Genomic DNA, 23,168 nt, shown 5'->3' on the forward strand with positions numbered 1-23,168 from the left:
AGGGTTTTTAACAATCACTAAAAGCCCATTTCAGTGAAAATAACTGATAAAATTCTTCAGCGGGCTGAAGGGTTTCTTTGTTCAGCCCCCAAATGTTCGGGCTCCAATGTTTGAAGCCTAAACTATTTTATTTTCTAGAACATCTTCAAAACATTTCTCGAGAAAAGGTCCAACCAAAGCAGCTCTAAGCAGCCCCAACACTCCCAACCAAACTTTATTGACGTTTAAGTTTTTTTATTTGTCTATCTATTCTCTATGTATAATATCTATCTATTTATAAGTCTTTTTCTATGGTCTTAATTGTCTATATAATAGTGAATAGTCTGTGTATGTATCTATGGTTTAAGTAACCATCAATCTAATATTTAGATAAATGAAAATGCTACTAAATAGTGTATTTCTAATGGCCTCATTCTGAGTAAAGTGTACAAAACACATTAGTCAGTTCGGTATTCGGTAAAAAATGTCATCGCTTGGATCCGTCAGCACTGGATTTCTATAAAAGTGTTTCAAGTGTTGAATTATGCCCCCCAAAAAGCGGAAACCAACCCCCACAGTGGTGGGTACAGTTTCAACGAGATCCACCCGCCGAGAAAGTGTGGTAAAAATTGCAATTCAGAATGCGTCGCCCATTAAAGCCCCTGACAAGCAGTCGGATCTTTCGCCCGACAATACAAGTGAAGAACCGAGTCCGGAGCCAGCCGTTGCCCGGCCAGAAATAATGGAAATTTTAAAAGATTGGTCTGATGATGACGATACGAATGAAAATATGGAAATTTATCGCCCGCAACAGGAAACTACTGATCAACAGTCCTTGATAGATATCCTGGAAGGGCGCCAGCCTGAGCCTGCTCCTAAGGAAGCAGCAAAAAGCTTCCCAATGTCTGAGCATTTTAAAAAGTCCTGGAGTAGAAGAAATTTGGCGGAAAACCCCGTAGTGAATGCGGACAGCCCGAAGTCCGACGAGCCAAACATAATCGAGGAATGTGTGGTGGATGATGACAGTTTTATCATAATTCTTCCAGAGGAACAAGCAGCTGCAGCCAAAAACGATCATCAGCAAGAAGGCTGCAATTCCCTATCAGAATCCTTTGAGAGCTTCAGCATTTCTTTAGAATCATCTAGGGAAGGCGACAGTAAATCGGTACTCTCAGAAGACACGTCTTCACAGAGCATGATAACAGTTGAATCCGATCATAATGACGTTCCGACATCAGAAAATTCATTAAATCACCAGAATTGTGATAGCACCTCAGAGCCTACGATGCACTCGGGCGCTTTTCGCAGACAACTTGGTGAAAGCAGCGTTGAGAAGACTTTATGTAAGCAAATCACCGACACAATGAAAATTTGTGAGGAGACAAACAGTCCAAGACGCAGTGAAGAGTCGGCTAAGTGCTCCAGCAGCTCAAGCAAAAATCAGTCCGGGGACTCTGATGTTGAAATCATTTCGCCCCAACTCTCGCCCAGCATTGTAAAAACAAAAATAATTTACAAGAAAACTAAACAACAACAGGCAAAGTCGCCAATTGCTAAAATCGAAGTTGACCATGAACGCACGGAAGACTCGCAAGGCAAAAAAGGAGAACTACTTGCTTCAGAAGTAGTCTCAAAGTCAGCAACGGCTGTAACGAAGAAGTCGTTGAAGGGGCAAAAGACGAAGACTTCTTCATCCAAATCCTTAGATGCAATAAGGGTGGACATCGACGCTTGTATTGATGCGGTTATTCGGAAATTTACTTCCGAAGTAGATAGCGATAAAGGCAAGCCAATTGCAAGTAAAGGCAAAGTGAAAAAAGGCAAGAACGGAAAAGGGAAAAAGGATGAAAAAAGTGGCGAATTATCCGAAGAAGTTAGAAGAAGATCTGATCGAATCAAGACCTTTCCGATGGTTAAGAAAAAGTCCCATGGCTTGGTTAAATCCAAGTCTGAACCAAACTTGCCTCTGGAGGTGGAAAATTCAGACAGCAACGACAACGATAAACAGCCGCATGATTCACCTCCTCACTTAAGCAAGCCGGAGAAAAGCAAACCTAAAGCCAAATCAACAGAGAATTTGCAATTGAGCAGTGTCTCATTGCCTAGTTTATCGCCGGAGCTCCCAAAACCCACTGATATAAAGGCGGCTAAGAGCGGCCAAGATGAAATTGAAGAGAGACTGAAGAGTTTTCAGCACCTGAAGGAAAACCAGTACAAAACGGACAGGCAAGTGTCCAAAGAAGCAAAAGACATGGTTTGCGACTGCTACCTAGCAGAAGAAGACATCAAAAACGACGAATACGGATGTGGGGACGATTGTTTGAACAAACTTCTCATGATAGAATGCGGCGAACTGTGCCAGGTAGGAGACAGGTGCACCAACAAACGGTTCCAAAAAAGCGTTTTTGCACCAGTGGAAGTTTTCAAAACGGACAAGAAAGGCCTGGGCCTGAGAGCAGCCGCTAACATCGCATATGGCGAATTTATTCTAGAATACGTTGGCGAAGTCCTAAATGCAGACGAGTTTGATAAAAGAGCGGAGGTTTACTCGAAGGACAAAAATATCCACTTCTACTTCATGTCTTTAAGAGCAGACGCTGTAATTGATGCAACGATGAGAGGTAACATTTCTCGCTTTATCAATCATTCATGTGACCCTAATGCGGAGACCCAAAAATGGACTGTTAACGGCGAGTTGAGAATCGGGTTCTTCAGCACCAGAACGATCTTGGCTGGGGAGGAAATTACCTTTGATTATCGCTTCGAAAGATATGGGTAAGTGATGAAGATAATCTGATGATGAAGACGGCACCTAAGTGTGCTGTCGAGTCAGGTGTTAGTCCATCATGTTGATTTTTTCAAGTTAAAATGACAATTTTGCGCAGTTTTAACTAATTTTTCAGGATGCTGAGACTGAAGTGTCTTCTATACACAGCGAAAGTTTAATCGAATTACGTGCTCTAGCTTAGAAACTTAGTCCTATGAGAACCTTAACATTTAGGCCCTCATTTACGAAGTCCGCAAGAATCAGAATTCCGCGCGATTCGAATTTTTTTTCAGCATTTTTTTACTTGCTATAAAATCGAAGTTTGCAATTTTTAAATAATCTTGTCTATCTAAGTGGAAGTCAATATATTAATCCCTGACTGAAAGAAAAACTGACGGTAGACATTTTTCCAGCAAAGAAGCGCAAAAATGTTACTGCGAAGCACCGACTTGTCGCGGATGGCTTGGCGATCGTCCAGATGAATCTGAGGACGAAGACGAAGAGGATGAAGATGAAGCCACCGAAGTGGCTGCTGAGCCAGCAAAGCCTCCAGCTGAAGAAAGCGCCGTTGTGGCCAAGGAGCAATTGGAATCAACGAGTCTTCAAAGCGACATTCCTACTCCCATGGACACTGCGGAAGTTGCCAGTGTTTCCGCAGATCAAATTCAAACTGAGCCTTCCATTACGCCCGAGCGACTGGAATCGCCTAAGAAAGCTGGCAAGAAGAAATTGCGCAAGGAAGTGCTGTTTGAGGACTTTGATGTAAGTTTTCTGAGCATTGTTTTGAAGGTTTTTGCTACAACAAGCGGTATTTTAGCAACTCAATGACGACATCGAAATGTTGGTAACAACCGGCCTGAAGAACCAAGCTCACACACTGAAACTGAGCAGATTGATGGTGAGATCTAAAGATCAGGAACAACGCAAGAAGTTGCTTCGTGTTTTGCGGAGAGGAGAACTTCCATGTCGAAGATTGTTTTTGGATTATCATGGATTAAGGTTGATGCACGGATATATGATTGATGCCCAGCAGTTGAAGAGCGGAGATGGCAAAGTGATCTACACCCCATTGGACATCATCCAAACCAAGTTGGAACTGCTGCAAACCCTGGCGGTTCTGCCCATACAAAGCAAAACTATTCTCATTGAAAGCAAAGTCTTACCAGCCGTTGAAAAGTGGGCGAAGAATGAAGATATCGTCGAAGAAGGAGACGTGAAGAAGTCGCCAAACGACACCGATAGGGAGATGGACGATCCACTGGCAAAGGAGAAAATCGACGAAACCAAGTTCCTGGCGACAAAGCTCTTAGAAGAATGGTAATGTTAATCACGACCTCAAGTTCCGATGTATAGCAAATTCTTGTAGGATTAACTTGAAGGAGAGTTTTCGTATTCCGAAAAAACAGCGAATCGAGCAAATGAAGGAGCATGAAAAGGAAGCCAACAGGAAATTCATGGAAAGTAGTTACGCGCAAGAAAAAGAGTCCTCGAGGAAAAACGATCAGCGCCATCGAACCTGGTCGCGGTACAAATCGGAAAGAGAGGGCAGCAAAAAGAGCAGGTAAATGATCAGTTAATTTTCCTTGATCCTTCCACATGACTCCAATTGGCTCAGGTTTGACGACAAAGACCGCCCGTCAGCGGAATTTTTGAAGATCAGCAAGCACGAGCGAAGAAAGCTGTTTGCACTGCAGATGGAACTGAAAGAGGAGGAACGCAGATTGAAGCAAAGGGAGTTATGGCGTCAGCACGAGATGAACTGCATGATGATCGGGGCCGACCCACGATTTACAGCTCCTTTTGATCCCACCAAAGGGTTCCAATACATTTGGAATCCTGCCGTGGGCCAATGGCAAGCTCTACCCGTCCCTGCAGTGCAGAACCAGGGAATGTATGGCTCACCTGCTCCAGCACAAGGTGAGTCAGAAAAGATACAGTGTAACAAACGATTTAATTGTGTTTTTTCGTTCCTAACTCTAATTGAAGCACTATGTATGTGAATTGTTGTTGAAATTCCAGGCTACAACGTACCACCTCATAAGCAACCTTTGCTGGGACCGTATTCCAATCCATTGATGAACATTCCGGGACTGCCAGGCAGCCAACAATATCCAGGTGGGTTTTACCGATTTAACTCTCAGCGGATTGGGTCTAGTCAATTTTTTTCTTGAATCAGCGCTGGCACCCATGGTGTCCGGCTTACCTACACAGGGTGTCGCACATCCAGGCGCAGCCATGCCCGGTTCCGTACATTCTTTGCCTGGAATCTCGCAACCCCCGGTAAGCTTGCGGTAATATTTGGAAAGTCGACGACTAAAAAATTGCGATTGTTCAGTTGCAAGTTATGCCCTTGTACCAGGAAGTGAAGCCGGAAGATCCCTCTCAGGTGAAATTTGCTGGGCCGATCCCGCCACCAGCCAAATTGCCGCCCAAATGGAAATGTGCAAAGGACAAGTATGGGCGCCCTTATTATTACCACGTGAAACTCAGGAAAAGCCAATGGGAGCCGCCGCTTTTCCCTGAACCCACCCTCGAGGACTGTAAGGAATTTGCGGCGTTATTTTCATTCCTTGCATTTATCATAATTTTAGCTTCTGAGTCTTCAACTTCCGAGACCAGCAGTTCTTCAGAATCGAGCTCAGACTACGGGACTGATGAGGAAGTCGACGACTCGAAAATGCTGATGGACGTGCGGAGGGAACTGGAGCGCACCTTAAAAGCGCCGCTAAAGTCCCCCTTGCCCGAACATCTGAAACAGGAGGAACAAGTATCTGTAACCCCCAGTCCTGAAGTGAAGGTACGTTGATGATTGCGTTCTTTTGCGAGAAATTCAATTTATTTTTCAAGGCCGATTCTGAAAACGATGAAACCGAACCAAGCGCGCAGGTGAAAGAAGAAAGCAAAGACGAACCCATGTCTTCCATAGATATTCGACTAAAGGAGCAGTTTAACCTGGACAATGCTGAGCCCTCAAAGAAGAAACGGCGCGTTGGGTTGTGCCAGGAAATCATTATCAGTGTAAGTATTCTTGTTTTAGGTTTCCTAACTAGATTTTTCAAGAAATCCTCTCATTTAGCCACGCACTAAGGAAGATCGACAACAGTTCAAAGAGGACGTGAAACGGTACAAAGCCACTAAAGAAAAACTGAAGCGCCAAAAGGAGCAAATGGTGCAACAAGCCAAGAAGAAGCTGAAAATCGAGCCGGCAGACGAGAAGCCCAAGAAAGTTAGGGAAAAGCGCTCATCGAAAACGCGCACTAAAGAAACCACCGAGTGGAATGACGAGAATGCGAGAAAAATCAAAGAAAACTTCAGATCGAACATGGCAAACACCGTAGTGAGCGTGTTGAACGCTTACAGAAAACCCGACTGTAAAGAAGCCCGCATTACGAACACTGAGGACTTCAAGCATTTGGCTAGAAAAGTAGGAACGAGACACTTTTCTGAAAATAATTATTCATTTGAATATAATTTTTCAGTTAACTCACTTTGTGATGCTGAAGGAAATCAAGCACCTCCTCAGTATAGATGAGCTGGTTTGCACGGACAACGTAAAAGCTAAAGCCAGAGAATACATCAGGAAGTATATGAGTAAGTTTGGAGAAGTGTATCAGAAAAGGCATGATGAGCCCGATTTCAAAGATTAATAATTAAACATTGTTTGGAAAACTAAACAATTTTTAAGTGGTCTATTTGCTAGTCCCCAATTTCCATTATTAGACCCTCTGAAACCTTCACTTTTGACCGGGCAAAGAAAACGATTCAACCGTCTTTGCTGTTAAGGTTTATTTAAGAATCATTAAACCCTTCGTGACTAGTCAATGTATAGATATCCTCCAGGCCCGGTTTGTTCGGTGACAATGACATCTTAAATACAAATAAAATGCTAGAAATTAAATAACTAAAACAAACAAAAATCGCTATTTACAATGGCAACAAACAAAAATAGCATAAGCCTACGTGTCTAAATGAAAAGTAACAGTTTTACTACTCTTAACGTTGTTTAAAAGCGCACTTTCAAACTTTTGCAGCGTTTTATTAACTCTCGCGTATAAGAGGCTCAAATTGTTATCTTCATCAGGCGGTTGCAGGTTTCCTAGGATTTTAAATATGTCGTTCATTGAAGAAACGATTTCGGCTTTGGTGGCTCCTTTCGGGGCGCTGTTGTTCATCCACTTTAGACCTTTCAGATAATCCGAAAAATTTTCGTATTTCTGCAAATTCAGGTTGTTCAGAGGCACCAAGGCGTACTTTCTTGTCACCGGGTCCATTATTTTTAGGGTATCAGAGTTGAAAGTGCAGATCAGCCCCTGGTCACTACAGCACTGTTTAAAGCTGTCCAACAAGTCACTTTCGCACTCACTTTCGTAAGTTAACACCCCCTCTAGTTCTTCTAGAAAGTTAGTTTTATACGGCGACAAAGACACTTGTTGATTAGCAGTCCTTAGTATCCTCACTTTAGACTCTAGCTCGGCCTTGCATTTTTCAGCTTCAGCAAGTTCTTTCAGTTGATTTTGCCTGCTTTCCATAAATCGCTGCTCCCACATTTGTTGCGCCTCAAACAGCTTGCTCTCAGTTTCCACCAGTTTCACTTTGATGTCGTCAACTTCTGAGCTCTCGTTGAAGCTCAGCGTCTCAGATTGGGGGCTCAGAGAGCTACGCCTCTCATAGTCCTTCCTCAGGGCTTTAAGTCGCTCCACTTCCAACCGCAACTCTCTAATGAGGCGATCATGAGGGCTTTCGTTTATTCTCGCTCGATTTACTATTGTTCTTGCCTGGCAAGCGTATCGTAACGTCGACAAAGTTTCGTCCAGGTGGGTGCTGGATGGAGAAATTGTGGCCAGCATGGAGGTTAGGGAGTTACCACCAAGGCTTTCCTGAAATGATAAAAATGTTCTTTAGTGAACACTGAAGAGTTGCTAAATTACTTACCCTCAATAGCCAGGTCAACACTGAGTCCCTATATGGCACAAATTGGTTTTTCTTTTGCTCAGCTAAGGCAGAAATGCATTTGCCCAAAGTTAAAAGGGATTTGTTGATGCACACCCCTTGCTTCATCCGCTCCTCATTGTTGAGTGAAGTTCCCAGCCTCTCACTTCCTGCTAAATCCACCAAGCTCACTTTACTCCTTCTGCAGCTGTCGGTATCATCCAGGCTCTTGGACTGGCCGATTTCTATGGCGAAAATGCTGTGCGATCTGGAGGAAAAGTCGTTCATGGCTGTACTGGCAACAGCCCGGTTTTTGTTGCCTAATATCAAGAAGTCGCGCAATTCCGTGTAAGACTTCACAGTATGAGAGGTAAGATCCACTATGTATGGACCCAAAGTTGGATGCTCTCGCACTTTCAGAGGAACTCGAGCGGAGCTTTGAGCTGGATTTGCAAGCAAATCGTGAATTTTCTCGTTGTAAATCTCAAAGTAGCTGACTTCAATGCTAATGGTGTATTCGCTCTGCAGCTCGCCTGCTCTTTTGAACAATTCCTTGCAAAATCTTGGTGTAATTCCAGCAAAGTCTTGCGAGTCTATGTCACTCACTTCGCAAATGTTTCTGCCCATCATGCTGTAGCTTTTCCCTGATCCAGTTTGGCCATAAGCAAACAAACAAGCGTTAAATCCTTTAAAGGCACTATTCAATAAGGGCACCCCAATGGTGAGAAAAATATCCTCCTGCTTGGCAAACAATGGGCTGCTTTCATCCACAGACCAAAACACATGATCGTAATTAAACGTATGATCTACACTAGTCCCGCTATGGCTGTTCTTGGGGGGGCAGACGATTATCTGCTTCTCCTTAACTCGAATCACATCTTCACTGCCCACTACATTCAATTCAGTTAAATTCATCGGCCGAATCCTCACGGAGACTCGAAGATTGCACTCTTCATCGCACTTTTCCTTGCTGGCCCTCCGTTTTCCTTTGGGGGTCTCAAGAAAAACATTGCTGAAGCATTCTGGGGTTGAGATGTGGTTCGCTAAGGGCTTGGCTGCTTTGGGGGTGGAAAATTGAGTCAGAATAGCAGCTGATAAAACGCGCGTTCTTGGAGTGCAAGATTTCACTGGTGAGAGCGCCATTGCCGAAATTTAGCAAAGATTTCAGATGAAAAATTGAAAATCACATTTCAAACATTTTTTGAAAGGTTTGTCAGTTGGACAAAGTGTGGAAGGGATGGCAGTTGGGTGTGTGCCATGTTGGCAAGTGCAGCTGAATTTGTGTTTAAGCCAATAACTTTGCGGTACGGTTTACAATTAAAATCCATGGTAAGTGGCGATAATCGGTGTATTTTGGTGCCATAGTTATTGCAGCGTTGTTTCAGATTTGCGATTTGCATTTCAGATTCAATAGAAGTTTTTTCTTTAAATTTATTTCCATTCTTAAAGCCTGTTGGGTTATTTGCTGGCAACAACGGTTGGTGTTCTTTCTAGAGAGTCCTAACCCTAACCTAAAGCAGCGATTAACCTCAAAATTGGTTACCAGTTTGTTGTCTAGCGGCGTGGTTTCTCCCAGTTGCTCTTGTTCAATAACATTTGTGCTTGAAGCGCATCATTTGAGTATAAACCGGAAAAATGGGCGAAATGAACGTAAGTGAACAAGCTTCCATAGCTGAGGCCACAGACGAACTCACATACGAGGAAAAAATAGCTTTCTGTAACGGAATTGCCAAACCGATGGCTCCAAAGAAATTAGCCAAAAAATGCTACAAACTAATCAAAAAAGGTACACCGGACGGAAATAAAATACGTCCGATCACAAGAGTTAATAAGTTATTTGTTTTTAGCAAACCAGCAGAAAACCTACGTAAGAAGTGGCCTTAAAGACGTCCAGACCAGAATACGAAAGGGCGAAAAGGGCATAGTTATATTTGCTGGCGATGTGAGTCCGGTCGAGGTGATGTGCCACCTACCTGGAGTGTGCGAAGACAAAGACATTCCATACGTTTTTGTACCAAGCAGGAAGGATTTGGGCGCAGCTTTAAATGTTAAAAGGGGCTGCCTTGTTGTTCTGATCAGGCCTAACAGTGACTACGAGGAAGCATTTAATGAGCTAAAAGAGCAATTTACTACTTTACCTGTGGCCCTTTAATGTAAGCAACTTTAGAATATTAAGTTTAAATTTATCATGTGTTTTTAGTCTCAAATTCCTACATATCCAAATTTCTTCTATTTGTCCCCTGTATGTCTAGCTGGACAAATTCTTTTTTTAAATATTTGTCGCATTTCTGGGAATCGAGGCAAAAAGAGACAACTTTTCCATTACAGTTAAGTTAAACTATTGCAAAAGCAGTATAATTTCAAGTGGAAGTCAGTGATGCAGCTGCTTTGTTTCCCATACGGATTTATCCTGCTCACCGTGCCAGTTATGCTAAATGTGCCCTAAAACATACATGTTTCATTGATTTCCTCAACTTCTTCTTTATAAGCCTACGTTCTTATCAGTGGGGTTCTCGAAGAAATCCTTTAGTCGCACTGTGACCTAAAAACCGATCTCTTGTACCCTTAGAAAGTATCATCAACAACTCACCTCAAATACTCCAGCCCCAGGCAAAGTCCTCAAAGTCAGTCTGTAGTCCCTGATGGACTTTTTCCTTGTGATGTGTTTAGCATCATAAGCCATCAGTCTAGCGCTGATGATCTTTTCTAATGTTAAACTGGCGCATTGCGCGTATCCTTTGAGGAATTGATTCATTGTAACAACCGCAAAGTTTGCCGCTTTCACCACTTGGGCATTGTTTGGAGGAACAGCCCTACTTTCTTGGCAAGTGCACCAGTGGCTCTCTATTTCAGCCTCTTGGCACGTTCGGGTTTTTGGTATTTTTTCAAATAAACTGTATCTAGAAACCGAAGAATTTAGTTGAGGCTGATCAGTTTTTCGGGCTTTTAGGCCGCCGAACGGCAGGAATAAATTATTTTTAAAGCCCCCTGAAAGTCGGCAAAACTTATCAATTTTACGCAATGGCCGCAGAAGCGTAATTCTTTTGGTGGGTTATAATTATGCAGTCTTACCCCCGCTTTAGCTCATTGAGTGCAAGGTTAGGGCTTTCCAGCCCACGAGCATCCAGTAAATCCTTAAGAGTTTCATGCAAATCAAAGGGCGTTGTTAGTCTTCGTACGTTTGCGTTGAGATTGGCAACTGCTTGGGCATAACGGAGCCTAAACCACTGAGGAAGGGCCAGGATAACGAAGGGCAGTCGTTCTTCCATTTGGCCCTGGTAAGTTTGCCGAATGTCCCCCCAGCGAATTCCGTGGTCGCTCATAAGAATCAGCACCGTGTTGTTTAAACCGCCCTCCTCCTCCAGGTGCACAAGAAGTTCCATAATCTTACCATCTCCTAAAGCCTAAGCCGGTTAACTCACTAGACCTCCTGCGGATTAACTTACCGGAAGCGGGTCTGTTGAGGTAATCATGGGAGAGGCTGTTGCTCCAGAAGAAGCCAAAATAGGGACTCCGGTCACGCGACATTCTCCAGACAAATTTTTTTATATAGTCCAGAGTAACGCTGTAGGACAGCCTACTGCCGACACACTGGGCACAGTTCATGTCCCCATTATACCCAATCTTTGATTCAAGCTGCTTGCTGAAGGTAGTGTAGTAATAATCTGAGGGCCTGTTTTTAAACCCCACTTTCAAGTAGTTGAACAGTCCGATCCAGGCACAGTCTTCCCCAATGGCTGTCGCGTAGCCTTTTTGGCTGTAGTTTTTCCAGACGAACGGACAGCGGTCGAAGTGCGTGGAAAACGTTGGCCAGCAAAGCGGTTTCAGTTCTTTCTCAAAAAGCCCAGTCAGTACTGGGATTAGGTTTGGGAAAGTGTTGTCGGCTACCTTGTTGTAGCCCAGCAGCTCCACTCCTTGCAGCTTCTTCATTAGGAATTCGTAGCTTTTTGGTAGCTGTCGATGCAGGTTTACGCGTGAAATCGCATCCAGGCCGATGATCAAAACGTTCGGCTTTAGTTCTACTGCCGGGTTGGTTTTCTTCGGCGCTTTGGGCACAAACGCGAAATAGTCTTCATAAACCTTCGCTTTGCTGTTGGTCGTGCATGTCACTTTAATAAATTCGCTCTGGATTGCAGTGGCGCTTTTTCCCAGTTCTACACACTGTTCGCTATAAGCAACCTGCACATCCGCACTAGATCCTGAAGGATCTTGTCTGGAAAATTCCTGATAGCAACAGTGGAGTTCGGACGAGTTTTTCAACTGATGAAACTGGCGCAAAACTGGGAGATTCATGTGGAGCTCCGTAGGGGTGCTGTAGAAAAGAGCAGGCGGAACTTTGAGGCACTTTTGTTCGGGCGGAGAAAATATAAACTCTCTAATGGCGGAATCGAAAGGATCCATGTCCGGGATTCTGCAGCCTAAAATCCGCTTTTATATCAAAGCAACGATGAAGCGTAAAACGTCTTAAATACCTGGAGTGTTCACCAGATATCCGTGGAGCGACTTGCTGCCGATTTCGGGTGGTTTGTGCAAACCGCTCAGCGCATTTAAGGCAGTTTTCGGGAGCGATTTTAAACTGAACACCTCTAAAAGATACAGAGACCCCAATAGCGCTAGACTGACCAGCCAGAGCTTGATAGCGACTGAATAGCATTTCCATCCCGGTTGAACTGCGGGCTCTTTGGTTTCACGCTTCGACGTTGGTAAAGGCGCGTACTGGATTTTATCGTACATGGTTTTTCTGGAGATTAAAATCCTCTTTTATTTGCCAGGATATTATTTTGACACTTATCATGACTGTTCTTGCTAGGAAAAGTTCGAAAAATCTGCGCTTTTTTTCCTTTCAGGGGAGAATTATCTTGTTTTTCATTACCTTTCGGAGCTGATGAGTGCGTCAAATATTCTCAACTGAACACCTACTTTTCCTGGCGGTTGTTTGAAAAATTTGGGAACGCTCTATCGAAAAGGTCTTATTGACTATTTAGATATTTTCAACCGTTTCCGCGATAGAAACTCGCGAACTTTGACGATTCGTTCAAATTGGCCCTTTTCCCTTCTAACTTTTTTAGGGGAAGAAATTTAAGAAAAGACTGCTTCCATGTACTCTACTGAAACCATTTTATTTTCAGTTCAGTTATTAACAACCGTTTCAGAGATATAAACGCATTCAGTTCAAGAGCTTTTAGAAAATTTCAGCTCTATCTCTTTAGAGTCTGGAATTTTCCGAAAAACCCCAATAGGTAGGCAAAAAACGACACTCGATACAGATTTTCAGGGTTTTTAGGCAGAAAGGTTCACTTCTTCCGACACTCACAAATACTTGCTAAAGTTTGACGACTTACAGCATTAAATATTAACAAAGGGTAAAACTTAGTTATTAAATTAAACAAAGTTAGACAAAACACTTACCGTAAAGTTAGGAGTTTGCAAAAGCAAAATTAATAAAAATCCATTTCACACCTTATGTTGTTATGTTAAATGTTAAAAAGGTATTAGTTTAACTGCGGTTCATTTGCTTATCAAATTTCGTGCTGCCCACTACAACAGCATTCATTTAGTCGAGATATCGTTCATTATTTCATTTTATAGCTCGATATTTAGTAGGTTTTTGCAAATTGTTAGAGGGGTTTCAGATAACTTTGATTTTCAAGGATTCTCTTCTAGGAGATTTTGGAATTTGAGCGGCTTTAACACACGTTCGGAAGCGGGAACTCGAGTCTAATTGAACCGGAAAATTTGAATTTGCCAACCTTCCAAAAACGTTGGTAAATTCAAGCGCAATTCGAATATTTTGCGGCTAAAGATCTTGATAATGAAGAGGTTTAAAAACGGTAACAGAATTTTGCCTGTGAACAAAGCAATCCAGGCTAGACTTTTTTTAAATCGACATTATCGCCTTGAATGGACATTTTCCTATTCACATTGCGCTTGGCAAACGGTTCCGGCTCTTCGGCGTGATCTGTTGTTCCTCAATTCAACACCCAAGATACTTTCTCAAACCTATTTATTGCTTATAGTAAAAAAAATTAAACAAAAACATTTGGCAAATCTTAAACTCTTCGATTATCAGATAAAACCCGGACAATACAGCCCACACCCCCAACATTGTACACTTTTTCGTGCCACACTAGTAAGTGGCCGCTGCTTCCTTCCGAAGGGTTCTCAAAGCCCTTGTACACATACTTCATGAGAACATCTAAAAGGTCCATGTCCAGACTACTGACGGCTTCTTCTATTTGCGAAGGCTTTATCGAAAGCAGCACGCTTAAGGTCAGGTTCAATGCGTTTTCCTTGCAACGAGAGAAAAGAAGATTGACTGTCTGACTCAGGAGAGATTTGGGGGCAACTTACCTTGATTTGTTGGTTTTTTGTGCCCAATGGGGCCTTGGTGAGTACCAGTTTCAGGGCATCAATCAGTTTTCCTGTAAGCTACTGTTAAGGCCAATGCTTTCATGGGATTAGTAAATAATAGAGGGAACAAAAAGGATATTTTTGAAGCAGAATTTTCACGTCGTTTTCTTCGGGGCCTTGTCCTGGCACCACTTGATCCACTTCATCTTCCTTGTAGTTGTCCTCACAGTACTGATCGACGTCAATCTTCCGAAAGGCTGAACTGGAAGTATTTTTTGCCATTTGTGCTTTTTGACTTGCAGTGATTAATAAATGTACACACCTAAAATAGGGGTTATGATCATGTTATGATGTTTACAATCGCTGCATTGTCAGTGTGACAACAAATGCGGCCAATCGCTAGACAACATGATGAAAGTTGGCATTATATATACACGTCCAATGTAAAGCTCATTTGTGGAAGTGAGATGGCGAGTGTTGTCAAGCTAAAACAGCAATTATTTGAAATTATTTTGGGCACCTGAAGGCTTATAATTGTACCTGCACAAGCCAGTGGGCTTAATTTTCAATAAAAATTATTTCAATCATCAGCTGTGAAGTGGACGCAGCTGATTTGTCAGAATGGTTCCAGCCAATCAAAGCCGTCCACATGAGATTCGATTCTTCCCTGACGTTGGTATCATCGACTTGTCTGCCAATGCCAATTTGTTTATTGTAAATTCCGGCCAATTATTAATAAAAATCGAACCCCACTGTATTATGATAGTATAAGTTCGGGCCTTTTCTCCCATTCCGACACGATGAACTTCAAGTGGTTCGCTCTAGTTTGGGTTAATCTGTTGTTTTCGGGAGTTGTGTTTGCGGGTAGAGATTTTTACAAAATACTCGGTGTCTCCAAAAGTGCCAGCCTCCACGAAATCAAAAAAGCGTATCGTCGTCTCGCCAAGGAATTGCATCCAGATAAGAACCAAGATGACCCGGAAGCATCCAACAAGTTCCAGGATCTGGGGGCTGCTTACGAAGTGCTGTCGGATGAAGAAAAGCGCAAGAAGTACGACCGATGCGGCGAAGACTGTTTGCAAAAGGATGGCATGATGGACGGGGGCATGGACTCTTTTGGCAGCTTCTTCGGCGACTTTGGGTTCCACTTTGGGGGCGAACAACGACCTGAAGCAGCCAGGGGAGCGGATTTACTCATGGACATTCACGTTACTCTTGAAGACCTTTATACAGGTTGGAAACCCCAATTCTCTTTACACGTTTCCCTACGGTAATTTACGATTAATCTTCAGGAAACTTCATAGAAATAACCAGGAATAAGCCAGTTATAAAGCCGAGTCATGGGACACGTCAGTGCAATTGCAGGCAGGAAATGATCACGAAGAGTCTGGGTCCTGGACGGTTCCAGATGATGCAGCAGACTGTTTGTGACGAATGCCCCAATGTTCAGTTGGTCAATGAAGAAAGAACTTTGGAAATGGAAATAGAAGCTGGTAAGATATCGCAGCTTCCATTCTTCAGCAATTTATCTTTGACCATGAATACAAGTTTCATCTAAAAATCTGCAAAGGAACTTAAAATGTGCTCATGGAGCATCCATATGCTCTCCTTGAACTTGAATGTGCTTAAACATTACTCATTATTAAAATATACCTACTGAATAGATATATCTACTGTTATAGTCAGAGTTAAGTGGCCAATTCGTCATCGAATGGCTCGAAAACACATTTTTCAATTCTGTCTTAAAGAGTATATCAGGGCTTCAAAAAATTAGCCCATAAACATCGTAATTATCTCATCAGGAATGGTGGATGGACAAGAAACGAAATTCACTGCAGAAGGAGAACCTCATATAGACGGAGAACCTGGCGATCTGATTCTTGCAATCAAAACCCAGCCTCATCCAATATTTGAAAGAAGGGGCGACGATCTGTACACAAATGTCACCATTAGTTTACAGGTAATCTTTTTTTTTTATTAAAATGCGATTGTTTTTTAATAAATATATTTTTTAGGATGCTCTAGTTGGTTTTACCATTGAACTGCGGCATCTTGACGGACATATGGTTACTATTAATCGGGACAAAATAACCTGGCCTGGGGCCCGAATTCGCAAGAAAGGCGAGGGCATGCCGAATTACTCAAACAACAATTTGCACGGGGCGTTATTTATTACTTTCGATGTGGAGTTTCCTAAGCAGGAACTGAAAGATGAGGAGAAGGAAGGTGAGTTTTTTGTCTCAATATCCTAGGCAAAGTATCCATGCAAGTGAGTCTAAAAAACTAGAGGCTAATTTTATCTTGTTTCCTTTGTAGTAATCAAGAAGGTTTTCAATCAACGTTCCAATAACAAAGTGTACAACGGCCTGCGGGGTCACTGAACATCAATGGTAACTATTAGTATGTAAAACCTATTTTGTACATAATAAGTATGTCAGTTTATTTCGCGTGCGTGTGTATGGGTTCGAGTTAAATGTATTATTTATTAATAGCCACTCCAAGCAAATGGTTTCGTTGAAGGTGTACATTAGACAATTTGTATCATATAAATGTTTTAAGTGAGTGCGGTTGATTGGGTTTTATTTTAAAAAAAAATAGTTTAAACAGAAATTTTATTTCGTCTGTTTTGACTAGATCCTCACAAGCACATAAATCGGACACGTAGAATAAAATATCAGCTGAAAAAATCAGCTCCTACACAGCCAACGTTAATACAAGAATAAACATCAAATGAGATTAGGTCTAATGAGACAGTTACCATCGTGATGGTACTAGAAAACGGCATTATTTGCAATAGCAGTACTTCCGCAAATGAGGAAATTCTGCTTCTACGCATTTAGCTTGCGATCTATACATGTTGATCCGGCTAATATCACCCAGCAACAACTCCAATTGATCACGGTCTTTCACATGCTTAATGGAAGCTTCAAAAATCGAATTACCTGGCACGAGCGTTACTTTAATCTGATACAACTCCTCCGTAATGTGCGTGTTGGCTGATAGATCGGCCACAAAACCGTCAATATCCTTGTTTTGGCTGAATTTCACCAAGTTCCTGTTGGGCGTTAGTTTCATCGCCCATGAAACTTTGGCCAGTTTCAATTCTTCGCACATATACCGCTTACTATCAGTAAGGTTATTTATGAAGTTCAGCAAGGTGTCTCCTAAACGAGGGATGATTGGGTGGGACAGACTAATTTTTTCCCATGCCAAACAGGCACACCAATGGGGCTCAATGTAAGCATGTGCACAAGATCTGGCGGCTGGAATCTACAAGTCGGAGACGCTAGTGAGAACGAACTGTTGGGACGTGAAGAAAATTACCTCCGAAAATAATGAGATGGACCGTTGATTTAAATTGCCGAAGCCGGTGTTTTTCAAATCCAAAACTTCCTGGAGAGTCCGATGAACATCAAAGGGCGTTGTTAGTTTGTCGGAGTTTTTTCGAAAGTTCCTGTAAGCCCTGGGATATTGATGCGCAAACCACTCGGGAAAAGCAAAGGCAAAAAATGGAAGTCTTTCCTCTTGCTTGCCTTGGATTGTGTTTCGTACATCTGCAAACCTATTGGCATCGATCGCATGTCGACGCTTGTTTTCATAGACTGAGTTAAATTCACCTGTGTCCATGATCCGCCATAATGATCAAAATTGTATTATTAAGAGCCCCAGATTCCTTCAAGTCCTTGAGCAGATTCATCGTATCATGATCGGCAACTTCGATTAAATTGTAATCATCGTGCGAAAGTTCGCCATGGAATCCGAACAGGAACTTTGGTTTTGTTTGGTAGACGCTGAAAAACTGTTATGTGGCCCCACTTAGTTAAATGTTGGGCAACAGCTATAAAAACTCACATCCTTGATGTAGTTTAGCATGATTTGATGCCTGGGCGAATCCCCTGTACACAGTTTGGCCCACTTATGTTGTTCGTCGTGATTGGCCAAGTAATAAGGGCGCATATAGTGATCTGTTGGAACTTGCTGCAAGAAAACCACTTAGCTCAGTGGAGAAATTGTACCAAAAAGTACCTTAAAACCATTCAGCCGATAGGTGAAAGTCCCTATATGAGGAACGTCTTCTAAAAACGCCGTTACATATCCGGCGTTTTTATATTCGTTCCATATGAAAGGATATGAATTGACGTAGTTGGTGTTTTTCAACCGCTTCCTAGTGTCTGGAAGCTCTAGCTCGGTTCTCCCAGTTAAGAGTGGAATTAGCGCTTGCGGCGTTCCATCTCCCACTATGTTGTATCTGAAACCATCCCTCAAGCAACCTAGGTTTACGTCAATGGGGGGGCGAAGCTCACCCTTTAAGAACCACAGCGTTCAAGACCTTGGTTAGATATTCGTAGGACTCGGGCAATTTCCTAATGAAAGCGTTTCGCGAAAGCGAATCATACCCAAACATCAAAACGTTCATATTGAGCGCGGTCTTTTTCATTTGCTCCCAGTTGGTCTTATCCCAAATATTATTATCCAGTCTTACCCCGGTTAGAGTTGCTGACCATTTCCGCGAGTCTGAGGACTGGCAAGCCACTCTTACAACATCACTGCGTTCAAGCTTGTAATACTCCGAGGAGTAGAACGTTTCTCCATCAGTCAATTCGTAATCGTCTACACGGATTACATCGGTAAATGCGCAATTTATCGGGCCGTGATTCTTCTTTGCTAGTTCTTGGATCACACATTCAGAGCCCTACGGTTGCAACGTTTTTCAGTTCAGTTCAGTCAAAAAAAACAGTTTCAGTTGAAAAGTGAAAATATGATCAAGAAATCTGGTCCAATTTATCAATAACATTTTTTTGCCGATAGGCGTTGATTGTCGCTACTTTAGCTTAAAAGACGGTTTATTGAGAAAAAGCGATCGGCAGTTAGTGCAGGACAGTGTTAAGAAACCACAACGATCCCGCACTAAAACCTGAGGGTTCTTCAGGCCGATATTTTACTTGAATCTGTATACTTTTCACAAAAAAAATATTTCTTTTCGTTAACAAATTGAACTTACGATCTGATACGAGACACTGAAGCAGTTTCTAGTTTGCAAATGAAAGAATATGCTCTCACTTTTTATTAAGGCAGCAAGTGTGCACATTTTTCATTTGCTAACACACATCTTTGCTCTTCATTGCCTCGTTTTTTGGTAATAAAAACCGCTCTTGGCTCATGTGTAAAATGGAACTCACCCTGCATTTTACCCAGTCATCCCCCGCTTTGTCGCAGTTAATTGGGGGCACTTTTTTAATAAATTGCAGCATTTCTGGATTGTAAAGCTCTAAATCCGGCTGCTTGCATGCCAGACTATTTGCTTGCTGTTTGATAAAAATGTCAATCTTCGCCCTAAAAGTGCACGAATATGTGTAGACTTTTCAGGGTGAGTTCAATCAAGCAAATACTAACAGTCTCAGCTCGCGGTCGACATCGTTTATTAGGGAATGATGGGGCCATATCAACAGGAAACAGCCAATTATCCCAACCAGCAACAAAACATAAAATTTTCTCTTCAGAGTTAATTCAAGCATTTGTAGCCGGTAATAGATTCTGTTGCGACTGATGCAGACACGCATTTTTTATTACATTTCTGATCAACCCAGAATTTGTAATTTCAGTGAGTATTAATTTTAAACAAGCCGCAAATTTGCGATTAACCTGTCAACAATGATAGAAACAATAAACAAACTCGACGCCCCGATGCCAAACCGTTTCTATTTTTACGGTGCTTTGATGATTTTGAATAGAGGCAGTTCCGGAATTAAATCCCAATATGGCAACACCCTGGGTTACCAACCCAAAAAACACTAATTTCTAGGGACCAACCGACTGACATCTCTGACTTGACATTGCTTTTGTCAAACTTACACATAACCTTTCGTTTCTCCCAAACTACAAAAATGGTAAGTAGTCAATTTCATCCGTAAAAACCTGAAATTTGAACACCCATCTAAAGCAACTTTTTATCTGAAAACCTTTCTTAGTTACATTCGTTCGCGGCCTTATTCATATTTTCTGTGACAACCAACTTTTTTCCCTATTTCTTTGATTATAGGTAAGCAAAGGTTATGTTGTCATGTTTGTTTTTTAGGGTAAGGTAAAGTGCTCCGAGTTGAGGACTAAGGACAAAAAAGAGCTCACCAAGCAGCTCGATGACCTGAAGAAAGAGCTCACCAGCTTGAGGGTGGCTAAGGTCACCGGAGGGGCTCCTTCCAAGCTGTCCAAGATGTAAGTAATGGCTTACTACATTACCCCCCCATTCAAGACAATGGCTGATTATTATAGATTTAAATGCTTTGGAACCGAATAGAGTTTTCAGTTAGAGGCAGTTCAACAATAGAACTTTTCGGCTTTTTTAGTCACACAGGCACAAACGTGGTTCGGCAAAGCTCTGTTCATGTTTGGGGTCTGAATCTGGATCCAACGGCCATATTTTTTCAATGAACTCGTTAGTGAACAAATCCAAACAAGGAACTGAGGAGTTTTCGGTGGAAAAACCTGAAAAGAACTCACCAGTTTCAAGTAATGGCCTGAAAATCCGGCAATGGTATCCGTTTGGTCAAAAGATCGGTTTTCATTTGGGCGTACAGAACACTCGAGACGGTTTTATTAAAATTTTCACTTGATTTTTACATTTAAAATTTATCTAAAATATGCCTATATTGGTTCGCAAACAGTAAAAATGTTATTAAAATTGATTTATGGTTTTTCCTCGATTATTCTTTAGGACTATTTCACACAAAATTGATGTTAACATATTTGATCTGTGATTTACTCTAAAATAATTGGAATTTTTTTGTTCAGTCGCGTAGTCCGTAAAGCTATCGCCCGAGTGTACATTGTTATGCACCAGAAGCAGAAAGAGAACCTGAGGAAATTGTACAAAAACAAGAAGTACAAGCCTTTGGACCTGAGGCCCAGGAAGACGCGTGCTATCAGACGCGCTCTTTCGTCGCATGAGAAAAAAATTAAGACTCCTAAGGAAATTAGGAAAATGTCTGCTTTCCCCCCAAGGAAATATGCTCTTAAAGCATAGTTTTTTTTTAATTGTAGAGTTATTTTTTATTCCACATAAAAAGTAATTCAAAAAATTGTCTTATTTCAAGCCCCCCCCGGCAGTTGAACGCTGTAAAGTAAAACACAGTTTCCCAATCCCTGCCTTTATTCCACTGTTAATCAAAATAGTCCTCTATGTCAATATCCGGGTTCAAAATATCGTCCCCGTAAGGTTCTAAATCGATTTGATTTAGAATCAAGTTTTCGCACATCTCTTCCAAGTCGGTGTCCCCAATTAAAACTGCTCCTTGCAGCCGATGATTTTCCAAAATCAGCTTGATGTACTCCAGATCCTTGGTGGTTCTGAGGAGGATTTCGTACTTTTTATCCAGCTTCTGCCCGTTGAACAGTCCCAGCAAAATCACCTTGTAGCCAAACAGCTTGGTTGAGTGGGTGAAAATTTCAAAGCAGAAATCTTGCAGGATTTCCTCTTTGTTCAAATGCCCCGACATGCATTTGGCGGCGTAGCAACCCATTTGTCTGGCCTGAGTCCACAGCTTCATTTGAATCCAGTGCTTCGCTATGGGCCAATCTGCGCTGCAAATATCGCCAGCTGCATAGATATTCTCCAGATTTGTCTTCATGTATTGATCCACTTTAATTCCCTCATCTGCCAGCTCTAGTTGGACATCTATCTTGAAGTTTTTTCTAGGGCTTACACCGGTTGCGGAAATGATCAAGTCGCAACTGATTTTCTCTCCGTTTGTTAATCCAACTTCCAGTTGATGTTCCGAACCTTCCAAGGCTGATACAGAGGATATTTCGTTCTGGTAATGTATACTGACCTGCTTATGCAAGCCTGGGGAGTTTGCTCCAGAAATTAGCAGGTTTTGATACCAATCTGGGCCCAAAGCTGCTCCAGATTTATGCAGTTTATCTTCTTGGTAGCGCATTCTCTTCGTTACAGTCTCTTGAGTGGCAGGCCGTTTGAGCAACGCGGTTTGGAAGAATTCAGCAGCCCCTGGATCTACAAACGTTGCTGATATGTGATTGTCTTTAACCACCCAGTGGATTTCGGTGTTTTTAATCTTGAAAACCAGTTCAGAGGCTATGCCCCCATTTCCAACCACCACAAGCTTTTTGCACTTTTCGAGCGTTTCTAGAAACAGCTCCACTGAGTCAGTGTCTCTAATTCCTACTATATGCTCAGGATATTCAGCGGATTGGGGGATCAGCTTGGGCTGCGCCCCTATACAAAGGCAGAGATATTGGTATTTGATGATGATGCCCGATTGTGTAATAATGCAGGAGTTTTTGTGCTGGATTTCTGCGAGGGTGCCATTGACTACAGTAATATTTTGAAACTTTGCCTGCAGAGTACTGCTAGGGGCTTCTTTGACATCGAATCCCATTAAGGTTTTAGTGATGGCATGCAGATTGGTAACTGTTTTAATCAACGATGATTCACTTAGCAAAATAATAGACTTTTCTTGCTGGAGGAAGGCCAGAGTTTCAGCACATGAAACCCCCGCAATCCCTCCGCCGACTACCACAAACACTGCTTCCATTATTTATTTTTTGGGTAATATTTGGAGTAGTCGTATTTCCTAAATGGCACATCAAACGTTAGTAGTCCATAGTCATAAGCTCTCTTAATGCAAACTTCCAACTCCAGTTGTCTCCTTCTGCAAAGCCCAGTTTGGCTGTAGCCCAGCACAGCGCCAGTCTGGGGCGATATAAACTGCTTCAATAATTCAGTGTTTTCTTGGTGAAGAACTAGATACTCATCCCGGCAAATGGGGCAAGGGTTTCCAGTAGATATCTCCTCATTACGAATGCAGGTTTTTCTTGTATGTCTAGGCGGAATGGCTCCTTTGTGATTCCTTCTGTAAGGCACCCAAACGGGCTGATTACCATAGGTCTGCTTATATGCGGCACTTTTTAGATAGCGAAGGCTCGTCTCAAGGGGCACTTGCTGTGAACGGTCTTTGGTAACTTCGCGAGTTTCCACAACTGCGGATTCTTCTTGGAAGTTACGCGCCGTTAAAGACAACCGTCTGCGAACAATCGCACTGGATATTAAGTTTTTTATTCCTACTGAGCGACTGTACATTTTTAATTGCGGCAATTACACTAAAATAGGTTAGGGTTTGAAACAAAT

At 42.3% G+C, this 23,168-nt stretch overlaps 10 protein-coding genes across 11 annotated transcripts; 4 read left to right on the forward strand and 6 right to left on the reverse strand.

Moving 5' to 3' along the window:
* The first annotated feature begins 68 nt into the window (after positions 1–68).
* LOC109538546 (probable histone-lysine N-methyltransferase CG1716) lies at positions 69–6,420 on the forward strand. The gene is made up of 12 exons (XM_019905808.2): positions 69–2,754; positions 3,160–3,508; positions 3,564–4,063; positions 4,113–4,307; positions 4,362–4,663; positions 4,766–4,861; positions 4,923–5,026; positions 5,082–5,286; positions 5,338–5,543; positions 5,594–5,764; positions 5,823–6,170; positions 6,226–6,420. The coding sequence occupies exons 1-12, from the start codon at positions 524–526 to the stop codon at positions 6,391–6,393; spliced, it is 4,875 nt and encodes a 1,624-aa protein (XP_019761367.1). The 5' UTR covers positions 69–523; the 3' UTR covers positions 6,394–6,420.
* A 97-nt stretch (positions 6,421–6,517) lies between these two features.
* On the reverse strand, positions 6,518–9,098 carry LOC109538549 (kinesin-like protein KIF14). Its single transcript, XM_019905814.2, has 2 exons — positions 7,679–9,098; positions 6,518–7,623 (listed from the first exon to the last, which is right to left on the reverse strand). Exons 1-2 carry the CDS (start codon positions 8,816–8,818, stop codon positions 6,703–6,705), a joined length of 2,061 nt encoding a protein of 686 aa, XP_019761373.1. The 5' UTR covers positions 8,819–9,098; the 3' UTR covers positions 6,518–6,702.
* Positions 9,099–9,171: 73 nt separating this feature from the next.
* Positions 9,172–9,861, forward strand: LOC125505299 (H/ACA ribonucleoprotein complex subunit 2-like protein). The gene is made up of 2 exons (XM_048668807.1): positions 9,172–9,461; positions 9,523–9,861. Exons 1-2 carry the CDS (start codon positions 9,311–9,313, stop codon positions 9,825–9,827), a joined length of 456 nt encoding a protein of 151 aa, XP_048524764.1. The 5' UTR covers positions 9,172–9,310; the 3' UTR covers positions 9,828–9,861.
* Positions 9,862–9,990: 129 nt separating this feature from the next.
* On the reverse strand, positions 9,991–13,121 carry LOC109538551. 2 transcript variants are annotated; one of them, XM_019905815.2, is made up of 7 exons: positions 13,085–13,121; positions 12,148–12,416; positions 11,122–12,093; positions 10,748–11,072; positions 10,266–10,575; positions 10,170–10,217; positions 9,991–10,117 (listed from the first exon to the last, which is right to left on the reverse strand). In XM_019905815.2, the coding sequence occupies exons 2-7, from the start codon at positions 12,407–12,409 to the stop codon at positions 10,004–10,006; spliced, it is 2,031 nt and encodes a 676-aa protein (XP_019761374.2). In that variant the 5' UTR covers positions 12,410–12,416; positions 13,085–13,121; the 3' UTR covers positions 9,991–10,003. The 2 variants fall into 2 exon arrangements, with proteins under 2 accessions (XP_019761374.2, XP_048524756.1); XM_048668799.1 differs by lacking the exon at positions 13,085–13,121 and adding an exon at positions 12,549–13,054.
* A 541-nt stretch (positions 13,122–13,662) lies between these two features.
* LOC125505298 (actin-related protein 2/3 complex subunit 5-C-like) lies at positions 13,663–14,481 on the reverse strand. Its single transcript, XM_048668806.1, has 3 exons — positions 14,166–14,481; positions 14,027–14,099; positions 13,663–13,965 (listed from the first exon to the last, which is right to left on the reverse strand). The coding sequence occupies exons 1-3, from the start codon at positions 14,306–14,308 to the stop codon at positions 13,726–13,728; spliced, it is 456 nt and encodes a 151-aa protein (XP_048524763.1). The 5' UTR covers positions 14,309–14,481; the 3' UTR covers positions 13,663–13,725.
* A 112-nt stretch (positions 14,482–14,593) lies between these two features.
* On the forward strand, positions 14,594–16,589 carry LOC125505296 (dnaJ homolog shv-like). The gene is made up of 5 exons (XM_048668803.1): positions 14,594–15,259; positions 15,319–15,519; positions 15,829–15,986; positions 16,042–16,252; positions 16,343–16,589. Exons 1-5 carry the CDS (start codon positions 14,827–14,829, stop codon positions 16,405–16,407), a joined length of 1,068 nt encoding a protein of 355 aa, XP_048524760.1. The 5' UTR covers positions 14,594–14,826; the 3' UTR covers positions 16,408–16,589.
* A 32-nt stretch (positions 16,590–16,621) lies between these two features.
* On the reverse strand, positions 16,622–19,733 carry LOC109538552. Its single transcript, XM_019905816.2, has 8 exons — positions 19,421–19,733; positions 19,207–19,360; positions 18,331–18,719; positions 18,053–18,275; positions 17,879–18,004; positions 17,644–17,825; positions 17,351–17,588; positions 16,622–17,296 (listed from the first exon to the last, which is right to left on the reverse strand). Exons 1-8 carry the CDS (start codon positions 19,585–19,587, stop codon positions 16,811–16,813), a joined length of 1,965 nt encoding a protein of 654 aa, XP_019761375.1. The 5' UTR covers positions 19,588–19,733; the 3' UTR covers positions 16,622–16,810.
* Positions 19,734–19,812: 79 nt separating this feature from the next.
* LOC125505300 (60S ribosomal protein L35-like) lies at positions 19,813–21,103 on the forward strand. The gene is made up of 3 exons (XM_048668809.1): positions 19,813–19,914; positions 20,103–20,239; positions 20,816–21,103. Exons 1-3 carry the CDS (start codon positions 19,912–19,914, stop codon positions 21,045–21,047), a joined length of 372 nt encoding a protein of 123 aa, XP_048524766.1. The 5' UTR covers positions 19,813–19,911; the 3' UTR covers positions 21,048–21,103.
* A 52-nt stretch (positions 21,104–21,155) lies between these two features.
* Positions 21,156–22,575, reverse strand: LOC109538554 (pyridine nucleotide-disulfide oxidoreductase domain-containing protein 1). The gene has a single exon (XM_019905820.2). It carries the CDS (start codon positions 22,573–22,575, stop codon positions 21,184–21,186), a length of 1,392 nt encoding a protein of 463 aa, XP_019761379.2. The 3' UTR covers positions 21,156–21,183.
* Positions 22,566–23,120, reverse strand: LOC109538563 (28S ribosomal protein S18b, mitochondrial). Its single transcript, XM_019905830.2, has one exon. It carries the CDS (start codon positions 23,118–23,120, stop codon positions 22,575–22,577), a length of 546 nt encoding a protein of 181 aa, XP_019761389.2. The 3' UTR covers positions 22,566–22,574.
* Between the last annotated feature and the right edge of the window lie 48 nt (positions 23,121–23,168).

The sequence above is a fragment of the Dendroctonus ponderosae genome, unplaced genomic scaffold (assembly GCF_020466585.1).
Source record: "Dendroctonus ponderosae isolate FM_Combo_2020 unplaced genomic scaffold, Dpon_F_20191213v2 Dpon_F_20191213_78, whole genome shotgun sequence".
In the NCBI taxonomy this organism is placed as follows: Eukaryota; Metazoa; Arthropoda; class Insecta; order Coleoptera; family Curculionidae; genus Dendroctonus; species Dendroctonus ponderosae.

Excerpts from the sequence above, each read along its gene's own strand:
- LOC109538546 (XM_019905808.2), top strand. The coding sequence starts at position 524 with ATGCCCCCCAAAAAGCGGAAACCAACCCCCACAGTGGTGGGTACAGTT. Across the intron at positions 2,755-3,159 it reads TATCGCTTCGAAAGATATGG|CAAAGAAGCGCAAAAATGTT; the intron begins GTAAGTGATGAA and ends ACATTTTTCCAG. Across the intron at positions 4,664-4,765 it reads CTCACCTGCTCCAGCACAAG|GCTACAACGTACCACCTCAT; the intron begins GTGAGTCAGAAA and ends TTGAAATTCCAG.
- LOC109538549 (XM_019905814.2), bottom strand. The coding sequence starts at position 8,818 with ATGGCGCTCTCACCAGTGAAATCTTGCACTCCAAGAACGCGCGTTTTA. Across the intron at positions 7,624-7,678 it reads TGTTGACCTGGCTATTGAGG|GAAAGCCTTGGTGGTAACTC; the intron begins GTAAGTAATTTA and ends TTATCATTTCAG.
- LOC125505299 (XM_048668807.1), top strand. The coding sequence starts at position 9,311 with ATGGGCGAAATGAACGTAAGTGAACAAGCTTCCATAGCTGAGGCCACA. Across the intron at positions 9,462-9,522 it reads CTACAAACTAATCAAAAAAG|CAAACCAGCAGAAAACCTAC; the intron begins GTACACCGGACG and ends ATTTGTTTTTAG.
- LOC109538551 (XM_019905815.2), bottom strand. The coding sequence starts at position 12,409 with ATGTACGATAAAATCCAGTACGCGCCTTTACCAACGTCGAAGCGTGAA. Across the intron at positions 10,218-10,265 it reads CTGGGGCTGGAGTATTTGAG|GTCACAGTGCGACTAAAGGA; the intron begins GTGAGTTGTTGA and ends ATCGGTTTTTAG. Across the intron at positions 10,118-10,169 it reads AGAACCCCACTGATAAGAAC|GGCACATTTAGCATAACTGG; the intron begins GTAGGCTTATAA and ends TGTATGTTTTAG.
- LOC125505298 (XM_048668806.1), bottom strand. The coding sequence starts at position 14,308 with ATGGCAAAAAATACTTCCAGTTCAGCCTTTCGGAAGATTGACGTCGAT. Across the intron at positions 14,100-14,165 it reads GTGAAAATTCTGCTTCAAAA|AGGAAAACTGATTGATGCCC; the intron begins ATATCCTTTTTG and ends ACAGTAGCTTAC. Across the intron at positions 13,966-14,026 it reads CAAAAAACCAACAAATCAAG|GAAAACGCATTGAACCTGAC; the intron begins GTAAGTTGCCCC and ends TCTCGTTGCAAG.
- LOC125505296 (XM_048668803.1), top strand. The coding sequence starts at position 14,827 with ATGAACTTCAAGTGGTTCGCTCTAGTTTGGGTTAATCTGTTGTTTTCG. Across the intron at positions 15,987-16,041 it reads ATGTCACCATTAGTTTACAG|GATGCTCTAGTTGGTTTTAC; the intron begins GTAATCTTTTTT and ends TATATTTTTTAG. Across the intron at positions 16,253-16,342 it reads GAAAGATGAGGAGAAGGAAG|TAATCAAGAAGGTTTTCAAT; the intron begins GTGAGTTTTTTG and ends TTTCCTTTGTAG.
- LOC109538552 (XM_019905816.2), bottom strand. The coding sequence starts at position 19,587 with ATGCGTGTCTGCATCAGTCGCAACAGAATCTATTACCGGCTACAAATG. Across the intron at positions 19,361-19,420 it reads GTCGACCGCGAGCTGAGACT|GGCGAAGATTGACATTTTTA; the intron begins GTTAGTATTTGC and ends GTGCACTTTTAG. Across the intron at positions 18,005-18,052 it reads ATCGGCTGAATGGTTTTAAG|CAAGTTCCAACAGATCACTA; the intron begins GTACTTTTTGGT and ends GTTTTCTTGCAG.
- LOC125505300 (XM_048668809.1), top strand. Across the intron at positions 20,240-20,815 it reads CCTTCCAAGCTGTCCAAGAT|TCGCGTAGTCCGTAAAGCTA; the intron begins GTAAGTAATGGC and ends TTTTTTGTTCAG.
- LOC109538554 (XM_019905820.2), bottom strand. The coding sequence starts at position 22,575 with ATGGAAGCAGTGTTTGTGGTAGTCGGCGGAGGGATTGCGGGGGTTTCA.
- LOC109538563 (XM_019905830.2), bottom strand. The coding sequence starts at position 23,120 with ATGTACAGTCGCTCAGTAGGAATAAAAAACTTAATATCCAGTGCGATT.